This window comes from Thrips palmi, unplaced genomic scaffold, assembly GCF_012932325.1.
Source record: "Thrips palmi isolate BJ-2018 unplaced genomic scaffold, TpBJ-2018v1 HiC_scaffold_6, whole genome shotgun sequence".
Taxonomy (NCBI): domain Eukaryota; kingdom Metazoa; phylum Arthropoda; class Insecta; order Thysanoptera; family Thripidae; genus Thrips; species Thrips palmi.
In genome coordinates, this window is record NW_023144633.1 from 5,539,494 (window position 1) to 5,563,121 (window position 23,628).

Below are 23,628 nucleotides of genomic sequence, written 5' to 3' on the forward strand. Positions count from 1 at the left end.
CGCGGCGCCGGTGTGCCATTCAAGGCCGCATTCCGTAAGTGCATGTCCTCTTGTCACCCGGCCGACTGCCTCGCTGTCTTCCATTCACCCCACTCTTTTTTTCCGCCTCCCGGTGCCCCTTTCCTTTCCCCCTCGCCATTCCGTCTTGTCCAATAGGCGCCCACGCGCGTGGCTGCGAATGATTGGAGCGGTGCGCCAATAACGCGCACTGTTTGGACTGCAGGCCGCCCTCGCTCTCTCTTTCTAACAGGGGCCGCTGTCCACGGGTGCGAGAGAGACAGAGCGACGACCAGACACTGACTGCATGCCCTGCCTGCAGATGCCGCCGTCCCCCGTGTCGCTGCCGCCGCACGCCTCGGTGCTGGTGCGGGACGCGCTGCAGCGCGCGGTGCAGGACTTCGAGGAGGCCCTGGAGCGCTCCAGCCCGGCGCCGGTGTCGCTGTCGCCGATCCCCATGTCGCCGATGCTCATGTCGCCGCTGCCGGCGTCTCCGGGACCGCCGGTGCCGCCGCGCATACCGCCGCGCCGCTACCACATAGGTGAGCCGAGCTTCTGGGGCTCTGGTCTGGTCTAGCCGAGTCCCGGCGTGGCCATGCCTTTTCTGGACGGAGGCTGGAGGAGAAAGACGTCGTCGGCGTGCAGCGGGCCCGGCGCCGCACCGCGGGCCGCTCGCGGAGATACCCCGCGTCGGCTGGACGGAAGTCTCCCCGGCGCGGGGTATCGCCGCTGCCGCGTCGCGGCTCCCGGCGCTGCGCCGCGCGCCGCCGTGTGGGTGTTCCCGTTCGCGCTCGCCCGGACTGCCCCCAGCGCCGCGAAGGTGTGACCACGTGGGAGAGACAGGAAGTAGACTGGAGTGAGTGGACGCCAGTGGGATGCTGGGCAGTTTGGTGCAATCGATGAACAGAAACGACCCAAAGCTGCCTGAACCGCTTGAACAGAATGGCCTTGGTGTTTGACGGCGATCCAAGGGCCAAACGAGCGTGGCCCTGTTCGGAGCAGTCTGCTCCAAGTTCAATTTGACCCCATTCCGCGCCACACAAACGTATCGGTGGTTTAAAGTTTCACAGCCTCGGACAGTCCGATGCCTCTCCGCCACTGCCAACGAAGCTCGGACGTCCTGGCGACGCGGCGACCTACTTCGGCGCAATACCTACACTGCCACGGCGCCACCGCGCCGCGGCATTATGGCCCATCGGAAACCGTTCCCGTAACTCATTCATGCTCGGTAAAGAATCATAGTCGAGTCCTGCTTGCCGCCCCGCCGCCCCCGCACCGCCCCCGCCGCCCCAGCCGCTGTCGCCGCCACGGCCCCGCCATTTCCATCACTAATGGAAAGTTCCCTTCCCCCTCACTGATTGTGTCGCTGCACTGCAATATGGAGCGCGTCCCGATGACCGCGCCGTGGCGAGCCGCGCCTCTCTGGCCGCGCCGCCCGAGTCGGAGGAAGGAGGAATACATCCCGAGACTTATTGAGTTATCGAATCGCCGAATCCGAGTCCGCCGTATTGATCCTCGGCATCCTCGGCGTGCTCGTAAAAGCCGTCGAGGAGGAAAGGCGCAGCGCCACCAGAGTGTTTGTGCGTGCGTGTGTGTGTGTGTGTGTAGTGAGTGAGTGTGAGTGTGTGTGTACGTGTGTGTGTGTGTACGTGTGAGTGTGTGTGCCAGCATGTTTTCCAGCTTCCAGCAGACTCCGGCGCGCTCCAGCAGGGCGACGTCAGTGCGATGCGTTTCAATCGCACATCTTGTGGGGGAGGGGATGTCGGGGGATGCCGGGGGATGGTGTGGGGTGCGTGGGGGAGATGAGAAAACGTTTGTGTTGGCTGTTTGTCTACACCCTGCTCGGCAGTGCTGCGCGCCGCATTGGCACCGCGGACCCTTTTGTCACGGTGTTTTCGGCGTGTTTTTTTCTCGTTTCCTCCCCGTCCCCGGCGGCCCGCCGGTCCTCTCGCGTGTTGGGGTTTATGATGACTAAGCCAAGCCGGCGGCGGGATTTGCGACACGATTTCAATCGGGACCGCGATGGATGGAGGGCGGCCTGCCGTGTCGCCTTCCACCTGCCAGCCGCGCCGTTCCGGAAAGTCGCCGTTTCGTCGCTCTGTCTCTCTCGCACCCTTCCGGGACGCCCCGCGAGTGCGACCGAGACGGAGTGACCCAACTACCCCTCCGAACCGGCCCGCTTCGGCGCCGTCAGCCGTCAGGGCAACTTTGGCAAACAGCGATGTAGTCGGCCCGTTTTCCAGTTAATTCGTGTCGCGAGGCGGGCAGGGCCAGGCTAGCCAGGCCGCCAACCTGCCGCGGTGAGGCGACTTGCGCCGCATGACGGAGCAGCCAGCGATAACCTTGCCAAGGCGCCGAGCACGAAGCGCCCGAACGCGCGGAGAGGTCAGCAGGGGTAGCTGGAGAGGTCAGCAGGGTAGCTGGAGAGGTCAGCAGGGTAGCTGGAGAGGTCTGCGGGGGTAGCCGGAGAGGTCAGCAGGGGTAGCTGGAGAGGTCAGCAGGGTAGCTGGAGAGGTCTGCGGGGGTAGCCGGAGAGGTCAGCAGGGGTAGCTGGAGAGGTCAGCAGGGGTAGCTGGAGAGGTCAGCAGGGGTAGCTGGAGAGGTCAGCAGGGGTAGCTGGAGAGGTCAGCAGGGGTAGCTGGAGAGGCGACGGGGTCAGACGCAGCCAGGGGTAGTTGGAGAGGCCAGAGGGTTTCAGAAGTGACGCTGCAAGCTTGGTGCAAGTCAGATGGCTGTCGGCAGGGGCAGCCAGGGGGTGCATGCGGGGTGGTGCAGCTGGCAGGCCTGGCCGAGGGCCTGGCTAGGCCTGGCAGGCGCGCTGATGGGGTGGCTCGAGGCGGCTGGAGGGCAGGTGGCACGGCCGGCCGGGGGTAGCTGGCTGGAGAGGGGAGCAGGCAGGCAGATCGAACGCGGTGCGATCGTGTGCCCGTGCTCGGTCTGCATGGACCGGCCTGCCTGATTGAATTGTGTTTGTCATGTTGGTAGCCCCGCTAATCCCGCAATCAGTGTGCGCAACACGCCAATTTGGGGATGGCTGACCTGATGGATACACTCTCCACTTCTCCCCTGACGGTGGCTGGCGGTGCTGGCGGTGCTGGCGGTGGCTGGCGCGGTCAGTGGAAGCGGCGGGGACCCTCAAACACACGCGCCGACAGTTAGTTACTATTGTTTGCAGCACCCCACGCACCCCCACAGACCCCACCACCCCCACCACCCCCTGACGGCGCCGTCCCGTCCACCCCCGCCGCCCCGGAGCCACCTATCACCCCAGATTTGGAGTAAACAGCTCGACCGCCCTGGCCGCCCTGGCCGAGGCCCTCATCAGATCAGAGCACGATTACGGCGCGAACCGCCCCGCCCCGCCCCGCCCCGCCTTCCCCGACGTGGCGACGGCGTGTGATCGGCGCAAAGGAATTGCCCATAAGACTCTGCTCGAACAGTAATGGAATCCCCTGGAGGGCCCGGCCGAGGCACAGTGGGCCAGAAGACCGGTGGAGGCGGCCAAAACTCTAGACGCGTTTTGAGCTCCAGAGTCGCTAAATGGGACTCGAACCGAACGTGTGACCCCACCAATGGATTGCTCTTCGAACGAGGAATCCATTGATGGGGTCACACGCTCGGTTCGAGCCCTGTTTAGCGACTCTGAAGCTCAAAACGCGTCTAGAGTTTTGGCCGCCTCCACCGGTCTTCTGGCCCACTGTGCGAGGCCGAGACTGAGGCCGAGGCTGAACTGAGGCCGCGCTACCCTCGGCGCGCTAAGCGCCGCCTTCCACGCCTCGGCCTCGGCCCTGATCACCCGAAGCCCGAAATCCCCCACTTCATTACTGGTCAAAGACGAGACGGAAATAAGGAAAAGAGAAGAAGCGAGAAAAGCCGGAGCTACTTGCAGCCGCCCGAGCAAATAAGCAGAGCTGCACTGCGGCTCTGTGTGTGTGTGTGTCTTCGGTAGTGTTTAAACTCGCCGCGCCGCGCTACGGGAGCCTACACTGCTTACACCCTGCGCATGCGCACAGGTAAACACGAGGAGATTTTGGCGCGAAAAGCAATTAGGCTCGCCTACCTGGCCGTGAGGCGGCGTGACGCGTGTGCGTGATGGGGCATTCATTGCACGCGCACGGCGGCACGGCGGCGAGGTGCCCGAAGTCCTTGTCTCTGTCGCACTCGCGGGGCACCGCGTGAGGGTGCGAGAGAGACAGAGCGACGAAGCGCTCTTCTGCAGCACTCGGCTGCCCCCCCTATCTCGAGGGTCCAGCGGCCTTGTGCCCCCGCCACGAGGCCTCCACGGCCTCCACGGCCTCCTCTAGGCTCGGGTCTTCGCAAACTCACGGTTCAAATATTTGTCGTGTTGAGGCCGGGGCCAGGCCGGGGCCAGGCTAAGCGGAAAGGCCGGCGGGCCCCACGCGCTAAAAACCGTCAAATCCAGCCTCGCTTGGAGATCGTCTCGCCGGTGTTCCCCGAGCAGTCCTGCTTCTACTCCTCCCAGGGTGCCATTAGCGTTATTTTGTGCGTCGTCTGCTGCAAGCGCAACTGGAGCAAATTGTGTTTTGGGGTGGCTCCGGTCCAAACGCTTGTTGCAAATCGTACTCCGTAAGCGTGCGGGTGGTTTTAAGACCTCCTCCTTTCGGACCGGTTCTTCCCCCGATACGTATTCAAGAATCCCTAGAGTCAAGGTGGATGCTTGTCCCGCTGCGTCACTGTCCTCCAGGGACCGCCACGCCCGTGCCTATACACTGCTCGAGACAGCCCACTTACTTACAGTGAGGGTGCGCCGCCGGGGTGCGATCGGTGCGCTCTGCAATTCATCGACCATTCAAAAACGGAATCGGGAAAAGAAATGTTTGTTGTCGCGTGCGTACTTGCGCGCGCGGTCGACACGCCAGTCGGATGCAGCCTGTCGGTGAAACGTATAAACGAGTCCATCGATCAGACGTCGCTTTCGAGTGGAGGAGCAGGGGTTGGCGTGGAGGGCGCGGCACGGCGCGGCACGGCACGGCGGCAGGCCACGGCCTCGCGCACGGTCTCCTTGTCGCACCTAATGAAGCGCGCAGTGCGGGTGACGGAGACGTCATGCTATCGATTCCTATCTGACGAATGAATGGCCTGTGTCGCGCTTTTCGACGAGTCCGCGCCGTGCCGCCACTGTGACGCCGTGCCCCGCGACGCGGCCGACACGGCCACACGACGCACAGTGGGCCAGAAGACCGGTGGAGGCGGCCAAAACTCTAGACGCGTTTTGAGCTCCGGAGTCGCGGAATATGACTCGAACCGAACGTGTGACCCTACCAATGGATTCCTCGTTCGGAGAGCAATCCATTGTTGGGGTCACACGTTCGGTTCGAGTCCCATTTAGTGACGCTGGAGCTCAAAACGCGTCTAGAGTTTCGGCCGCCTCCACCGGTCTTCTGGCCCACTGTGTGACGGCGGCACGGGGGCGACCTCCGCGGGGACCTCCAGCACCAGCAGCGCGTGATTGATTCGCCGATCTAAATGGGATCGTCGCTGTTGTTGCCAAGGTGGCCGCCGAGCACGAGCCAGGCCATCCCCCAGCCTGTCGTGCCAGCCGTCTCTGTCGCGCTCGCGGGGGCGGGGCGTCCCGCAGGAGAGCGAGTGAGACAGAGCGACGAGACAAGATGTACGTACTTCGGTGGGAATCGCTCGGCGGCTACCAACGCCAACCCCGTGCCGAGGCCGAGGCCCACTGTGCAGCCGCGCGTTATTCGTTCTTCGGTTTTATTCCGAATCGAGCGTTCCGCCGAACTCGCCACCCCCGCGCCAAGCCGCGCCTCGCTGGATGAATTCTCTAAATGTTTCCGCGCTGTCACTTTGTTTCATCGAAAACGATTCGGCCGCCAATCAGGTCCGGCCGGATATTGGACGGCTGGAGCCACTGACGCGTGGCGGGGGCGGCGGCGACCCGGTGGCGGAGGGGGCGCACAGTGGGCCAGAAGACGGCGGCGGAGGCGTCCAAAATTGTAGCCGCGTTTTGAGCGCCAGAGTCGCAGAACAGGGCTCGAACCGAATGTGTGACCCCACCAATGGATTGCTCTTCAAACGAGGAATCCATTGGTGGGGTCACACGTCCGGTTCGAGTCCCATTTAGCCACTCTGGAGCTCAAAACGCTGCTAGCATTTTCGGCGCCTCCGCCGGTCTTCTGGCCCACTGTGGGGCGTGTCCAGAGGTTCCAGGCGCCGCCAACGCCGCCACCCCGCCGGGCGTTTTACCGCCCAAAATCACGGCAGCTCCTCCAGCACCCCTGTACTACACTGTGCAGGACGTTCACCCTGCCGCTTGCTCCACCGCTCCACCGCCAACCCGTTCACGTGTTTCTCGCGCCGCCTTTCTGTTCGTGAAGGAAGGAGAGCGGAGGGGAGGGGAGGGGCAAGTAGAGCGCCGCCGGAGTAGTTTGGCGTGTACAATCCCTCAAAACTTGGGACACACTCACACAAACGCAGCTTACGGGTACACACACACACGCGCAGGGAAGCTGGTGCACTGGCATGATGCGGCCTTCGTGTATTCCTTTGCGTTACACGCAATGCTCGCTGCGTCTCTCCCACCTGTCGCCAGCCTGCCGCGCGCATCGCCCCCTTTTCTGTCTTTTCTTCCTTTCCTTGCCTTTGCCGCGCAATGCTCTTCCTGCCCGTGCTCCTCTAGTGCTTTGCTCAGTTCACACCGTAAGTACAATGTAATTCGCTAAGCAGCCCGGGCGTACCGCAACGCCACGCCGCGCCTCGCCTCGCCACGCTGGGGCATTGTGGGGCTGAGACCCTTGTACTGTTCAATGGGGCGGGGCGGGGCGGGGCGGGGCGCGGAGGGGTGGCGGGGGAGTCATTTTAACTTGGACGCGCTAAGCATTTACGGACTCGTGCAGTGCGCAGCCCGAGTGGAACTTAACAGTTTGCCGGCCGGGTTTGTCTTAATTAATTAAGACGTTGTGGCAGTGCAGGCCTGCCACCCTCACGGCCCGCCCCGCCCCGCCCCAGATTAGGGACGGGCGGCCGCGGGCTGCTGCCAACCTGCAAACAGTCGTCGTGTGGGGGAATTTCTTCGGACGTGAGTTGGCAGCAATGCGCGCGCTGCCCCCGGGATTGCCTAATACTGTATACAAGCGTACTGCATGGCCGGCGTGGCCATTGAACAGGGAACGGCGCGCACCTGGGACTGGTACTCGGTCGTACTCGGCCCGTGCCAAGTTGGCAAGTTGGCAGCCGTGCCGCACCGTGTAGTACCACCTATGTCATGTCCCTGCCTCGCTGCGGGAGCGGGTGGGGGGCACTGCGCACCGATTAGCATATTCGCAACAATTCATTGGCAATCGCTCATGAACAAATATCGAGCAATGTGTGCACTGCCGTTCTGTGTGTGTGTGTGTGTGTGTGTGTGTGTGTGTTTGCGTTGGTGGCCCCCCCCCCACTCGGGGCCCGTTCCTTTTTCACTCGGCCTGCTCGTGAGTGCCGTTGTTGCCGTGAATCACCCTGTGAGCATGGAGCCCCGTGGAGGCCGTGGAGGCCGTGGCGAGGCTGTGAGCACTAAATTAATGTTGCAGAGACCATCTCCAGCGGCAGGACTTCCAGTGCGCGTTACCTGGAGCAGGCGCTGGACGCCGGGCTGTGGGCGGCGGCCTCGGAGGCCTCGGACACGACCTGCGCGGCGCCCCAAGCGCCCGCCCTCCAGGTGAGTTTCTCTTGGACGTCTCTCCGAGTCTCTCCTCCTCGGTCTCTCCAAAGCCTTTCCGCGGCCTCTTGAACATCTCTCCAGGGTCTCTACGAATCCCACCCCCGCAAGCCTCTTCAGAATCTCTCTAAAGTCCCTTCGAAATCTGTCTTCTCAAAATCCCTCCCGAACTCGGAACCTCTCCGAAATCTCCTTATAGTCTCTCCGAATTTCTCTCCCGGGTCTCTCCGGCCTCTCCACCCCGACCTTTCCCGGAGCGATGCACCGCAGTAAATTCGGAGCCGGGCAGGGCCATGGCAGCGCAGCGCGCAGCCACTCGTCGGCTTTTAACCTCGCGTCCTATTTTTCATGCCGGCCGCCTGGCAACCGTTTAAATGGCACGGAGCGCGCACTGCTCGGCTCGCTGGAATCTTGACCTCGGAGGAGCAGGGCGGGCAGGGCGGGCAGGTCGGCGCGTGCATAAGTGTGCGCCGTGCTCCGGGCTCCGGGCTGGGTGGCTGCGTGCCGGAAACCGCCGGAAACGCCCCGCCAACGAAATACGACCAGAATGAAAAGTCTCTGGTGGGCGGCGCTGCGGCGCTGGAGCCCCGTGTCGGCCCTGGGTAGGCAGTCCCGGCGACAGGGCTGCGTGCGGACTGCCTACGCGCCGGGCCCTGTGCACAGACCGGCCAAAACTCTAGACGCGTTTTGAGCTCCGGAGTCGCTGAATAGCACTCGAACCGAACGTGTGACCCCACCAATGGATTGCTCTCCGGGCGAGGAGTCGATTGGTGGGGTCACACGTTCGGTTCGAGTCCCATTTAGCGACTCTGGAGCTCAAAACGCGTCCACCGCCTCCACCGGTCTTCTGGCCCACTGTGCGATGGTCGATTTACACGGCGCTTGGACGTGTCGAACGGAGTGCCCGGCTGCTCTCCATAGTGCCACCCCGCTGCCACCGCACTGTGAACGGCGCCGCCACTGGAAAGCCAAGCCGGAGCCGATCCCACATTAAATCACTCTGCAATGACCACTTTATTGAATGAGATACGTCCCCTCTCCAGGCCGGGGCTTTTAGCGAAAGCAGACGACACATTGATCGCCCCTCCCCGTCCCCGCCCCTCTCGCCATAAGGCTTTATGCATTAACAGTGCGGCATAAAGAAGGTCCGCGTGTGGCGGCGCGGCGTGCGGGTGACGCTAGCAGCGACGCAGCGCGATGGCCCATTGCTCCGCGCCGATGGAAGACCAGTGATTTTTCCATCGTCATAATTAGGTTATGCCCGCGCCCCCGCCCCCGCAGTTACACTCCCCTCTGCCTTCCCCCTCCCCCACGGCCCCACGGCCCCACGGCCCGGGCATCAAATTAATCGGTCTTACGCCGAACGCTAATCCAGTCGTGCACGCTACGCCGCGCTACGCCGCGCCACGCCGCGGAGCAAAACAACAAGTGCCAGAGGCAGCACGAGTTCTCCGGCGGGGTCATTGGGTCCCTCGGCTCGCCGTGTCGGTCCGCTCCAAAGAAACGCCGCGCGCAGAGATTTATAAAAAAGGGAAAAAAAAGAAGGGAGCATTACTCTAATTTGGCAACGTTCTGCTGCTACGGTTTTTTTCCCTTCCGGGTTGCGCGTGGCGTTTCGAAAAAAAAATCGTGGAAAAAATTTAATGGAAGGCAGCGCGGGGGAATATTTTGTTTGGTTGGCAGCAATGCGGGCAGGTTGCGTGGCCGACTGGCCGCGTGGCTGAGGCCGCGTGGCCTGTGTTACAGTGTATCGGGGAGCTGGGTTCGGTGGGTTTGGTTTGGATCGGCTGTCCCGCGCCGCGGTAATGGGATGAGCACGGCTGGAAATGGATTTAGCGGATTTCGAAAAACAGCTCCAAGTGATCGGACTCGGCCGTCGAGCACGCAACGCGCGGACACGCCAGCCCGTCAGCTTCAATTACGCAAAACGAAAACAGAAACAGAAAAAACAAAGTGTTGGCGAGGCGAGCGCTGTTTGACTGACTGGCACGGGCTGGCTGGCACGGCACGCTTGATCTTCGACTCTCGTCTTGATCTCGATCTCGTTGTGCTTGCAGAACATCCGGCAGCAGATTGCGCGCAGCCTGGAGCGGATGCGCGAGCTGGAGGAGGAGGTGAAGATGATCCCCGTGCTGCAGGTGCAGCTGTCCGTGCTGCAGGAGGAGAAGCGCAAGATGCTGCTGCACCTCAAGACGCGCGGCGACGCGCCGCCCAGGCCGCAGCACGGCCTCAAGCAGAACGGTGAGGAAGCTATGGGGGAGTTTACGGGTGTGCTGGAATTGTCTCAACTGATTCATTTCTTTCGGGGCAGGTGTGTCCTACCTTGACGTGCTGAAGATCGAGGAGCCGGTGGTCGCGGCGGCCCCGGGCGACGTGCGGGTGCCTCCAGCGGGCGCCGCGACGCCGACGCAGCCGTGCGGCCAGGACGCCGTCAACGGGGAGGTGTCGCCGCGGCGGCGCGGCGTGCTGACGAGGGACGTGGCCGTGGGCTGCACCGTCATCACCAGGGACGTCGGCGTCATGCCGCCGCCACCGCGACTCCGGACCGTCGGCGTCGGCACGGACCGGCCGTCGCCGCCGCCCTCGCCGCGGCTGTCGCTGTCCGCTACGTGGACCGAGGACATCCCCCAGGTGCCGGCGCGCACCGCGGCCCGCGGCGTGCAGACGACGCCCGCGGCCGCGGCGTCGACGCGCGGGTGCCAGACCGACGCCGAGCCGCTGCCGCCGCCCCCGCCGCCCACGCCGGCTCGCAAGGAGACGCGCGACACGGGCGTGCAGGTGCAGCCCACCCCCGTGCAGCGCACGCACGCGGGCGTCACGGCGCGGCCCGCCACCGCGGACGCGGGCGTCTCGTGCGTGGCCAAGACGAGGGACGCGGCCTCGTCGGACCACACCGTCGACGGCGAGGTGTGCGCCAAGTGCAGCGTGAGGAAGCGCAGCATCGGCGTGGAGACGGAGGCCACGACGCCCAGGGACGACGCGGACGCCGCGGACGCCAAGCGCGTCTGCCTCAGCGCCCTGGGCGCCGTGCCCGCGGACGCCCCGGACGCCCCGGCCGCCCCGGCCGTGGAGGCCGCGCCAGCCAAACCGCGCACTCGCACGGTGGGTTGCGGCACCGCGGGCGAGCGCATCAACCCCTTCTCCGTGAACCGCGCCGTCAACACAGACCCGCCCGTCGTGGCGGTCGCCATCCACCGCGGCGTCAACACGGACCCCGCACCCGCGCCCGTCAAGCCCACCACCGTGTCCAGGGCCACCCTCGCCGACGTGCGCGCGCCCACCAGCTCGCGGGCCACCAACACGGACGCGAGGACGCCGACGGCGAGCAGGGCCACCAACACCGAGGGCGTGCATCGCCGCGACGCCGGCACGGCCACCGCGCGGAGGCAGCTCGTGGACGCGGGCGTCACCTGCAGCCTCCCGACGACGCCCACCGCCACGCCGCCGCGGACCGCCGACAAGCCCGCCGACGAGCTGCGTGCCACCACGCCGTCGCCCGCCCTGCACCCGCAGTCCCGCATCCCCAGGCCCAGCTCCACCACGCCGCAGACGTCCCCGGGGCCGCCGCCCAGGCGGCAGTTCAAGAGGCAGGACACGTACACTTAAGGAGCCCGCCGCGGCGCCCCTCCCCGTCGTCGACATCACCAACAAGGCCGCGCCGCCGCGGAAGGAGAAGGAGGCCGCGAGCCGGTAAGTTGGGCCTCCCTTAGGCCTCGGCCCGCCCCGCCCCGCCCCGCCCCGCCCCGCCCCGCCCCGCCGGCTGTCGGTCTGGTGATGAATGCGAGGCCTTTGCTCGCGCTGAATAGCGGGCTGTGATCTCGAGGCAGCCAGGCGAGCCATTGGGTCGGTTCCGAACCGGGTCGCTCGTCTCTCTCTCCATCCCCCACGCGCCGTGCGGGACGCCCCATGAGAGCGAGAGAGACGGAGCGACCGGCCTGCTGGCGAGCCAGGCGCGCGGCGAGGCCTACCCGGCCAGGCGCGGCGCGGCGCTGATCGCTGAGTTATAGGAAGGGGGCGCGATAGCCGGGAGTATTGTCGTTTTGGGGTTCGGAATGAGCGCGGGGCCGCGGGGGCGGTGAGACGAGGATGCCGGTGAGGCGGCCAAGGGGAGGGGGAGGGGGGCCTCGGCCAGGAACCGGAAGCACGCCCCCGCGCGGCGGAAGAGAGAGAGAGAGGATCGCCGGAAAAAGTTGTCTTGCCGGGATTTTGTGCGATCCTAAACCCAGGCCTCACGCAGAGCTGATTTAATTTGACTTCCGGCTCGGGATTTTTGCCGTCCAGGGAGCGTGTTGCCAATGCGTGTAGCTTGGACAAGTCCCGCGCCCCGCGCCGCGCCGCCCCACGCCGTGCCTTTTTAGGTGCAAATGACCCGAACGACGTGTGGGCCATTCACGGCGAATGGTGAACTGGCCCGCTGCCCATACGGCACGACGCCTTGGGTCTGGCCCCGGCGGGCCTCGTGGATCTGCAGGCTGATTCCGAGGACTTTCGTCGCTCTGTCTCTCTCGCACTCGCGGCGCGTCCCGGAAGGGTGCGAGAGAGACAGAGCGACGAAACGAGTCTCCGGAACGGCCGCGCTGGTCGCACGGTTCATCGGCCGCGACGGTCTTGCCCAGCCCGGCCCGGCCGCGCGATGGCTTGGAAATGAGCGAAATTGGCCGAAATTATTATCGGTGGCCGCAGCGCGCTGCTAGGCGCGTCGCCGCGTCGCCCTGGAAAGGGATGGCCTCGGAAAAACGCGAAACGGCCGAGAATGCTCCTGCTCCCGCCATTGCACCGACCGCGCGGAAATATTCGAAAACGCTCCACTGTAAGAGGAAAAGTCGCTCCGGAGACTCACCTGCGGTGCCGGCCGTGCGAGGCAGCCGTGCCAGGCAAACGGGCCACGTTATTATTCTATTGGCCAATAATCGGTGGCGGCGCGTGGGGCGTTTCACGCTTTGATCCTGAGGCTTGCTTCCCTTTGGGCTGCCTAGCCAGCCCGGCAGCCTCCAGCCATCGGAGAACCATCCCCTTCTCTCCCTTCCCTTCCCTTCCCTTCCCTTCCCTTCTCTTCCATCCCTGCCGTAGCGCTGCTCCAGGCCGGGTGGAAGCTGGAAGCTGCTGCGCCGGTCAAAAGCCACTCACCGTGTGTGTGCAGTGAAGACAAGGGGAGGGGGCTCTGGAGGGGTAGGGCCGATTCACCGTCCAAAAGCGCGAGAGCCGCTGCCTCCACACCACCGTGGCCCCACTGCGAGCTGCGCGCCGCGTCTCTCTCTCTCTCTCTCTCTCTCTCTCTCTCTCTCTCTCTCTCTCTCTCTCTCTCTCTCTCCCTCCCTCCCTCTCTACTCTCTGTCTCTCTCTTTGGCCGTGGCGCGCACGTCGAATGACCCGCTGTGATTGACAGCAACAGGGTCCGATTGTCATCGCTTCGCCGTGACGTGTCGCAGCAGTCTCTCTCTCCCCCCCCCTCTCTCTCTCTCTGTCTCTGTCTCTCCCTCTCGTCCCCCGCCCCTTTCTCCGTCTTTGCGAACGGCCATTAGTGCGGGGCGGGGCCGGCGGGGCTTTCGGGAATCGAAAGTGACGCTGTTTCCCAACTCGAAAGCGGCAAACCGGCAAAGCGGCGAAGCGGCCGGACCCATCCCACGCACCGACTGACGCACAACACGGCGGGGCTGCATGACTGCGCTGCTCCGAGGCCCCGAGTCGCGGAGACGTGTACAGCGACGAACAACGTCGCATTGAAACAACGACCTGGATTTCCAAAGTAAATGAGCGGCACAAAAGCACGTTTGCGTGAAAAACGAAAAACAGGAAGGAAACGGATTACAATTCTAATGCGCGGCCCGCGGGTGAGGCGAGCCGAGGCGAACCCCGTCCTGTTCGCAGCGTAGGCCGTCCGGCGGCAGCGCCGCGTCCGGGACGGCCTACCCGCCAGGCGCTCGCTGGCCTTAAAGTGCCCCGTGTTCGAGTCACTGGCTCGTAAGGGACAGGTGACGAAGTCAGTCCTGCAGGACTTCGGTCCCTGCGATCGATGTGCGTCTCTACCCCGCGACTCGGAGAGAGCGCGGGGTATGTCCGCCTGGGTGCACCTGGCCGTGCCATTGTCTCGTCTTGACCCGAAGGCCGAACTCCTCCGGGGCGGGTCGGGTTCCTCATCACTCGTCCCGAGGGCGGCGCCGCGGTGCCGCGATGCCCACCAATCAGCAGCGAGGCGATTCGGAATCGAGCGCGGTCTCAATTTTTTGCCGCCGTAATTCTGAGTCGGGTAGCGGTACTCGAACCCGCGGACGGGACGGACGGCGGCCAGACGCACGCGAGAGACGGTCGCCCAAAAAAAACATGTCCGGACGAACTTCCGGCGGGCTGGCCCAGGCAGGCCCAGGCGGGCCCGCGACTGGGGGGCGCCATGTGTTGTTTCCGACGCGATCCGATCGTTTTTTCGACGCCCCGCCGCTGCCTCGGTGCCTCGGCCAAGAGAAAGGGATGCATTCTTTCTCAAACCAAATCAACTTTCCGGGTCAATGTGGAGTTTTGGCCTCCCAATTTTTTCATCAAGAGGCCCTCACTAGGAGAGACTCCCTGTAAAATATTTTTGCAATCGGACCAATAGTTTGGGAGAAAAGACAAAAAACCTTTTTCACCCTTTTAGCGCAATTTAAGGTTGAAAAATTTCAAAGTGCCAAAATGCTGCAAAATTTAAAGGTCCCACTTCCCCAATGCTTTTCTTATTTGAAAAAGCATATTAAAAAGTAATTTTGAGCCACTTTGGAGTCAGCTGACTTACGTTTTACCCCAACGTGTAACATTATGGGAAATTTTACGAAATTTTTCATTTCTCAAATACTCCGACTCAGAACTGGACCGAATCAGGCCCAAAGCACCCTTTATATAGCCCTAAGTAATATCCCAAGTAGTCGTCAAAAATATATTTCATTTGTGGTTTCTGGAGCTGACTTTATAATCTTAAGTCTTTGTAACTCGATAAATTTAAAACTGTTTTGGACTCAGATGCATATTTTCTCCATCCGAACAACTCAGATGGAGCTCAAAACAGATTCATAACTTAAAGAACTTTCTCTCTTGTAAATGAGCCCAAACCACCTGGAGGAAGGGGTCAAAATTGCCTCACAACAAATTCCACGCTTTCCGGCAAATTTTCCCAAAATGTTACTCGATTAGGGTAACGCTTTAACAGCTGCCTCCAATATGGCTTTGGGCATAGCAAAAAAAGCATCAAAAATCTGTCTTTTGATAAAAGCAATTACATGACCACCAGAAGAAAACAAGGTAATTTATAGTAAGTGGTTCCCCTCTGAAAAAAATCATTTCCAGCATAAGGTAAAGGGTCTGTCTCATCAGATAAACATTATTTTTTTTGGTGTTCATTTTATTTCTTTTATCCAAAAACAGATTTTTTATGTTTTTGCTATGTCAAAAACCACATTGGAGGCAGCTGACTTTAAGCGTTTTCCCTAATCGAGTAACATTTTAGGAATTTTGCCGGAAAGCAGTGGAATTTTTTGTGAGGGAAATTTTTACCCCTTCCCCCAGGTGGTTTGGGCTCATTTACAAAAAAGAGAAAGTTTCTTGAAGTTAAGAATCTGTTTTGAGCTCCATCTGAGTTGTTCGGATGGAGAAAATATGCATCTGAGTCCAAAACAGTTAATTCATCGAGTTTCAAAGACTTTAAAATTATAAAGTCAGCTCCAGAATCCACAAATGAAATATATTTTTTACGACTACTTGGGATATTTTCTTAGGGCTATATAGGATGCTTTGGGCCTGATTCGGTCCAGTTCTGAGTCGGAGTATTTGAGAAATGAAAATTGCGTTTAAAAATTTCCCATAATGTTACACGATTGGGGTAACACGTAAAGTCAGCTGACTCCAAAGTGGCTCAAAATTACTTTTTAATATGCTTTTTTAAATAAGAAAAGCATTGGGGAAGTGGGACCTTAATTTAGCAGCATTTTGGGACTTTGAAATTTTTCAACCTTAAATTGCGCTAAAAAGGGTGAAAATGGTTTTTTGTCATTTTCTCCCAAACTATTGGTCCGATTGGGAAAAAAATTTTACAGGGAGTCTTCCTAGTGAGGGCCTCTTTATGAAAAAAATTTGGGCTGCCTAGCCAGCCCGGCAGCCTCCAGCCATCGGAGAACCATCCCCTTCTCTCCCTTCCCTTCCCTTCCCTTCCCTTCCCTTCCCTTCCCTTCCATCCCTGCCGTAGCGCTGCTCCAGGCCGGGTGGAAGCTGGAAGCTGCTGCGCCGGTCAAAAGCCACTCACCGTGTGTGTGCAGTGAAGACAAGGGGAGGGGGCTCTGGAGGGGTAGGGCCGATTCACCGTCCAAAAGCGCGAGAGCCGCTGCCTCCACACCACCGTGGCCCCACGGCGAGCTGCGCGCCGCGTCTCTCTCTCTCTCTCTCTCTCTCTCTCTCTCTCTCTCTCTCTCTCTCTCTCTCTCCCTCCTCCTCTCTACTCTCTGTCTCTCTCTTTGGCCGTGGCGCGCACGTCGAATGACCCGCTGTGATTGACAGCAACAGGGTCCGATTGTCATCGCTTCGCCGTGACGTGTCGCAGCAGTCTCTCTCTCTCTCTCCCCCCCCTCTCTCTCTCTCTCTCTCTCTCTCTCTCTCTCTGTCTCTCTCTCTCTCCCTCTCGTCCCCCGCCCCTTTCTCCGTCTTTGCGAACGGCCATTAGTGCGGGGCGGGGCTTTCGGGAATCGAAAGTGACGCTGTTTCCCAACTCGAAAGCGGCAAAGCGGCAAAGCGGCGAAGCGGCCGGACCCATCCCACGCACCGACTGACGCACAACACGGCGGGGCTGCATGACTGCGCTGCTCCGAGGCCCCGAGTCGCGGAGACGTGTACAGCGACGAACAACGTCAAACAACGACCTGGATTTCCAAAGTAAAGGAGCGGCACAAAAGCATGTTTGCGTGAAAAACGAAAAACAGGAAGGAAACGGATTACAATTCTAATGCGCGGCCCGCGGGTGAGGCGAGGCGAGGCGAACCCCGTCCTGTTCGCAGCGTAGGCCGTCCCGGCGGCAGCGCCGCGTCCGGGACGGCCTACCCGCCAGGCGCTCGCTGGCCTTAAAGTGCCCCGTGTTCGAGTCACTGGCTCGCAAGGGACAGGTGACGAAGTCAGTCCTGCAGGACTTCGGTCCCTGCGATCGATGTGCGTCTCTACCCCGCGACTCGGAGAGAGCGCGGGGTATGTCCGCCTGGGTGCGCCTGGCCGTGCCATTGTCTCGTCTTGACCCGAAGGCCGAACTCCTCCGGGTCGGGTCGGGTCGGGTTCCTCATCACTCGTCCCGAGGGCGGCGCCGCGGCGCCCACCAATCAGCAGCGAGGCGATTTGGAATCGAGCGCGGTCTCAATTTTTTGCCGCCGTAATTCTGAGTCGGGTAGCGGTACTCGAACCCGCGGACGGGACGGACGGCGGCCAGACGCACGCGAGAGACGGTCGCCCAGAAAAAACATGTCCGAGACGAACTTCCGGCGGGCTGGCCCAGGCAGGCCCAGGCAGGCCCGCGACTGGGGGGCGCCATGTGTTGTTTCCGACGCGATCCGATCGTTTGTTCGACGTCCAGCCGCTGCCTCGGTGCCTCGGCCAAGAGAAAGGGTCCTTGTGTTTGGCGAGCGCCCCGCCCCGCCCCGCCCCGCCCCGCCCCGCCCCTCCCAGGGCTGCTGCCTTTGAGTCTTTAGGATGCTGCTCTAGATTTTATTGCCCCCGTGCCGGCCGTCCTGTCCCCGGCCGCGCCGCGTCCATGACATCTGCAATCGTGAAAGGCGCCTCGGCGCGCACCGACGACGCTCCGCCGTTCGCGCCGCGCCGCCCACCTGTAAATAGGTTGTTTTAGTGCCGAGGCGTGGCGCTGGGGAGGGGGAGGGGGAGGCGCGCGCTGCGTCGCGCTGCGTCGCTCTGCATTGGCGCGCGTTTCATGCAATTTACGTTGTTTGGCGCAGGAAATTGCCCGGGGCGGAAGCGACGCCGTCGACGACAACGACGGCGACGGCGACGACGACGAAGCGGCAGCCGGCAGCCGGCGGCGCGCGCCACCTGGAGCACCACAACGAGTCCGAGGAGGAGAACGCGCGGCCCGAGGACGGCGACGGCGACAGCGACAACGACGAGCAGCGGCCCCGCTTCGAGCCCATCCGCACCGAGCCGCGGATAAAGTGAGTACACTGTGGCCGACCACGCCCCGGGCGGATCCGGTTCGCGGACAACCAGTGTGGCGCCGCCGCACAGTGGGCCAGACAACCGGCGGCCAAAATTCTAGACGCGTTTTGAGCTCCAGAGTCGCTGAACGGGACTCGAAGCGAACGTGTGACCCCACCAATGGATTGCTCTCCGAACGAGGAATCCATTGGTGGGGTCGCAGGATCGGTTTCTCGGAAAATTTCAAGACACATGTGGGTGGGCCGCTGCTGCGATTCCCCTTACGGAAACGCGGCAAGATTTCTCAAGTTCGGCCAAGAATTTTCATTTATTATACGAAAACATTGGCGCGCGCGCGGGCGGGCTGCTCGTTGTCTGCCGGTGTGTTCCGCCCTAATAACCCTCGCGCACCCCCGCGGCCTCAACCTCCCCCTGCCCGCCAACCCCTCCCCTCCGCCGCCCCTGGCGCCCCTGGCCCGTTGGACATTCTTGCGTTCCTTTCTCGCCTCAGTGTGGGGGGCACGCTGCATGAAATTAAGCCCCCCCTCCGTAATTAAGGCCCCCCCTCACCCCCCGGGGCGTGCCAGCCTACCCCGTGTCGTGCCCCGGGCAAGCACTGAAGCAGGCCGGGACGGCCGGGACGGCGTGCGCGGGGCGGTGTGGTGTGGTGAGGCGGTGGCGCGCGGCCCGGTGGCGTTTTCGCGACCCTATTCTTCGTCGCCACGCTCGGTTTGGCTTGGCAGCGCGGCAGTGCGCGGCAGTGCGCGGCAGACGATCCGAAAAGGAAAGGGGTTCCCGTTCCGGCAGTGCAGCTTAGCAGTGTGTCGAGTGAGTGCGCGCTGCTGCCCCCAGGAGGTAGGCCAGCCTCTGTCTCTCTCACTCTCTCTGCGGGTGGACGCCGAGCGCTGCTGCTTTTCTCTCTCGCACTCGTTGAGCACGGCGCAAGGTTGAGAGAGACAGAGCGACGAAAAGACTTGCGGTGGAGATAATCTCGGGGCTGTCTACCTTCACGGGGCGTTGGGCTGACCGCCTGCCCGGCTCTGCTCTGAATCCGGAACCTCCCCCCACTAGTCCTTCTCGTGGGGGTTAAAACGGTGTCTTTCACACCACGTGTGACCCGGAAGGTATTTCGGTGCCGCCAGCGCCAGGCCGGGACAGCAGGTCGCCCGGCCGGGCCGACCTCTGTGGCCTGTGGCGCCTGTGGCCACTGGCGGACGGCTGGATCAGCCGCTGGTGGATTAGCCACCGGCGGATTAGCCAGTTAGCCAGCAGCCCCCGTGGACGCCGGCCAATTTCTCTGTCTCCCTCCCTCTCCCTCCCTCTCCCCGCCCCTCCCCGGTCAGGTGTGGGTGGGAATCAGGGCGCCAACTACCGCGGCCCAATGCTCGCTCCGTTTGGCCCGTTAGGGCCCCTCTCGTTGTTGTTGGACTTGTTGTTGTTGGCGGGGCGGGGGGTGCGCGAGCTTTTGTGGCACCCTGTCACGATGATGGAACTGGCGACGGCTGGCCAGGGAAGGGTCAACTTCATTCTCAAGATATGTGATCCGTCCCCCTCTCTTTCTCTCTCTCTCCCCCTCTCCCTTGCCTCTCCCTCTCCCCCCGCCGGTGTGATGTCACCCCGCGCCCAGTGTAGCTCCTCCTGGCAGGCAGGCCCCGCCTGGCCCTGCAGGGGGGCCGGCCCGTGGCAATCTGCGGCCAAACTGGTCATAGCAAACCGACCCTCATTCCGAGCGGGGACGTCCCAGGGCAGCCCAGGGCAGCCCGACCACCGCGGCAATGAAACTCCGCCGTATCTCGCGTGCCCGTCGGGGCCCGTCGGGGACTTGAGCGAAGCGCAAAGCCACGCCGAAGCCAAGCACCGCACCGAGCGTCCGGTTTCGGTTTGCCGCGCTTCAGAAAAGCGTACTGTCGCGCGAAGGAGGCGAGGTGACGCCGACGGGGACGGGGGTCGTCCGTCCTCCGCTTCTAGAGTCTCCAGGACTCTCCGGGGAGCCGCCGGGCTGTCGGCTGTCCCGGCCGCATGTCTAGATGGCGCATGTTTGCGAGTTTTGTCGCGACAGCTCCAGCGCAATCGATGGCGGGCGAGCGGACGGACGAGCAGGCAGGCGCGAAAAAATTTCGAGGGGTCGCGGCGAGGTGGTTGGGGTCACCTGGAGTCGCGGCTGTTTCCCGGCTGGCAGAATTGTTCAAAACGGTCGAAAATGCCTTTGAAAACTCGTGTTTTAGGCCTCTTTTAAGCAGCAACTGCGTCTTATCCGAGGCGGTATTTCGTCCTCCCTCAGCGGGCATTTGGTCTTTGGACCTTCCTTTAGCATGCCTTTGTTACGGAGTGCGATTATCGGCCTTAGTTTGGGAGCAGTATTGTCTCAAAGTGGATCAAAATGGCATTCAAAGGCATTTTTTACTGTTTTCATCAACTTTGAGACAATACAGCTCCCAAACTAAAGGAGATAATCACACTCCGTAAGAAAGGCACGCTAAAGGAAGCTCCAAAGACCAAATGCCCGTTGAGGGAGGACGAAATACCGCCTCGGATCAGACGCAAAGGCTGCTTAAAGTCGGCCCAAAACACGATTTTTAAAAGACATTTGTGGCCGTTTTGATCAACTTTGCGGCAATACTGCTCCCAAACTATGGCAGATAATCACACTCCGTAACAAAGGCATGCTAAAGGAGGGGTCGCGTGGGGTCGCGAAATCTTTCCTGGGGGTCGCGGAAATTTTTTGTTACAAATTTGGGGTCGCGAACCGAAGGTTGGGAACCGCTGTTCTAGTTCCTCCTTGCCGATACTACAGATGATGGCATTGCGCGTGATACTGTTGCAGGTCGGAGCCGTCCAAGGAGATGCGCGCCGCGCTCAAAGTTCTGGACGACCATCTGCAGCTGCGGGAGACGCCACCCTCGGCGCGCGCCGGCGCCGTGCCGCAGGAGCTGCGCAACGCCTTCAACGTCGTGCAGCTGGAGTGGTTCAAGGTAACGGCGGTAACAGCGGTAACAGGTGCAGGGCTAAGCCGGGGAGGCGGGCGAAGCGGGCGGAGCGGCCGAGCCTACCCGCCGCAGAGTGGCGGGGTGGCGGGAGGCTCGCCGAGTGAATAATTAACTTTGACAAACTTTTCAAGGCGGCCCGGTGGGCGCACTATATGCGTAGGGGTTGGAGCCCGGCGGCCCGGCCCTGCGGCCCAGCCTTGAGCCAGGCCTGCCAGACACCGCCTGGCCGGGCCGCATTCATCAAATTTCCTGCCACCCTTGGCGAGCCAGCCGCGGCAGCCCGGATGAAAAATTATTCCCCGCCGCGGGAAAGTTTTAAATTTTATTTTAAAAACCGTGCGGGAAAAAGCCAACAATTTTACCCGAGTTTTTTTCTAAATCGACGTCGACACCAGTAACTTTGCTCGCAAATCGCGTTTCAGGAGGGGTGACGGGACGTCGCCTGTCACGAGGCGGGAATTTTCCCTCTCGGTGGCGGGAAATATCCCCGGCGGGGCTGCGCCTGGCTACGCCGGTCCATTCTGTCGTCGTCCGAGTTAGTTTTTAAAGCGAACACCCCCGCGGTCTAATGGGCGGTGGCAGTTTGGGGCGCTTACCCCATCATCATCATCATCATCATCATTGCCGTCTCTCTCCCTCCCTCTTCCTTCGCGTGTCTCTCCCTCTCTCTGTCTCTCTCTCTCTCCTTGGCCGCCCGGGCGCCCTAAAGACGTCGTCACGCACACTGCCGTGTCGCGCTGCCCTACCGACTGATTCCGCACAGCGCTTCGTCGCTCTGTCTCTCTCGCACCGACTCGGCAATCCACGCGAGTGCGAGAGAGACAGCGACGACGGCGATGCTCGGAATCGGAGTGCCATGGCGGAGTGCCAGCCTGCAGGCTGCCCCGCGTCGGCGCCTTTCCGATTGCGTTCATTCGTGCCAGTGACTAGGCCACTGACAGCGCCGCGACTGTTGCGCACGACGGCGGAGTCGGGTCGTGCTTCGGCCTGTTTTTGCCTGCTTCTCCCTGCTTTTGCCTACGCCAGCCGCCAAAGGCCGCCGAGCCGAAGGCAAGCACAGGCAATGAGTCTTGCAGCAGGAAGTTTGCCATCTGCATGTTTCTCTCCATTTAGCGCGCTCTCCGTCGCACCCCTCTTGCATGCAGACCCCCCCCCCCCTCTTTTGCCCCGTTTCCGCACTCGATATGAATCGCTTAGAGACGCCTCGGCGTCACAACGTCACAGCGCGTCGCGCCGCGGATTTGTCAACCCCCCGCGAACATCGCTCTATTACCCTCACCGCCGGCGGGCCGATGCCGAGCGGGGCAGTCTGTCTCTCTCGCACCCCGCGCAACGCCGGCAGCGCCCCACGGGAGCGAGAGAGATGGAGCGACCGTCTGCACCGCCCAGAAATACGCTGCTCGTGCGTCATGGGGATGTTGTTGTGGACGCGGCGCGGCGCGGGATGCGAATACATTTGCTTTGCATTAGGCCATTCGGCCGCAGCAGGCTTTGCGCTGTTCGCTGCGCAGCGAGTCAGAAGAGTCGTCGCTCTGTCTCTGTCGCACTCGCGCGGCTCGCCGTAGGGGTGCGAGAGAGACAGAGCGACCAGCCGACCTTCCGGATCGCTCGGCTGTCCGCTCTTCGGGGACGCGACTTTGTCATTTTCGTTGTGGTGGCGACGGGGGACGTTTGATTTCGGGGAACAGCTTGCAAAAAAATGTTAAATGGATGCAAATGAATAAAGAGGTACGGTATAAAAAGAACCTACCACGCCAAAATATATGTTCAGTATGAATTTTTAAAGAAATTCTACCCGATTTCTCAATTATCTAGGGACAGCTTTGAAACAACCTACAGCGTGTCAATCGTTTCAATCGACCGTCTGCCTCTCCCCCGAGTGTGTTGTTGATTCAGATATAATGACTGCAGTGCGATGCGGTGTGTATACACTTCGTACGACTCCACCTACAGCACTCCGTTTCGTGTCGGCAGGTATCGAGCACCAAATCGGCCGACCCGCTCGAGGTGGAAGATTACCTGGACTACTTCGAGTTCAAATCGACCGGCCTGCTGGAGTATGTCATCAACATGACGGACAACAGCGTAAGTACTCTCACGCGTGGAAGCGGGAAGCTCGAAGCGGCACAATCGATGTCTCGAGCGAGTCGATACTGGACTGTGAGTGTGACCCTCGTGTAGTGTAGTTAGCGATGAAGGCTTGTCACTCAAGATAAGTGGGACACGCGATTGCGATTCATTTTTTAAAGTGTGGGACACGCCACCAGAGGGGTTCACGTTGTTGGGGCGTCAGCTCATTTTTTCCCCTCCGACTTTCCGACTTCCGCTGCCGTTTGACCTTTTTCTAGTCGGGCCTACGACTTTTTAAAATTAAAAATATAACTTTCAAAATGCCATTTTTTTATATTTTCTACGTGTTTTCGGCGCGCTTGCAGACTTTATCTGTTCCAAGCTGTCCGATTCACTGTGGGAGGCGGCTGTGGCAATTCTACCGTCTCACTTGGCAGGGTGTACTCTGGAAGTGCTTCCTGTGTTTTTATCACCGCTGGGTATCGATCCCGGGCTGCTCGTTTGCGCTGCCCCGCTGGCTGGGTCAGGTAGCCGGGGTAGCCAGGTGTCATTGCGTGCTCAGCCGTGTTTAGCCAATTGACTAACGTGCGCCCCATTTTGGCTAATGCTTCATCCATCATCTGATCGGGCGCCCGGCCGGCCGGGTCTCGGCCCTGCCGGAGGCGTGCTGGAGGCGTGCTGGAGGCAGGCTCTGGAGATTAAGATTAGGGATTAAGAGGGCGGTAGGAGGGCCAAGGGCTAGAAGGGCTAGGA

The 23,628-nt window shown here is 61.4% G+C and overlaps 1 protein-coding gene across 1 annotated transcript in view; it reads left to right on the forward strand.

The window, feature by feature from the left end:
* Window positions 1-304: 304 nt before the first annotated feature.
* The window catches only part of LOC117651999 (KN motif and ankyrin repeat domain-containing protein 2), a 37,550-nt gene continuing 14,226 nt past the window's right edge, over window positions 305-23,628 (forward strand). The window contains exons 1-7 of the mRNA XM_034396625.1: window positions 305-539; window positions 7,545-7,672; window positions 9,730-9,913; window positions 10,839-11,268; window positions 17,623-17,835; window positions 20,643-20,790; window positions 22,780-22,890. Of these exons, the coding sequence (XP_034252516.1) occupies window positions 305-539; window positions 7,545-7,672; window positions 9,730-9,913; window positions 10,839-11,268; window positions 17,623-17,835; window positions 20,643-20,790; window positions 22,780-22,890 (1,449 nt within the window). The remainder of the gene's footprint in view (window positions 540-7,544; window positions 7,673-9,729; window positions 9,914-10,838; window positions 11,269-17,622; window positions 17,836-20,642; window positions 20,791-22,779; window positions 22,891-23,628) is intronic.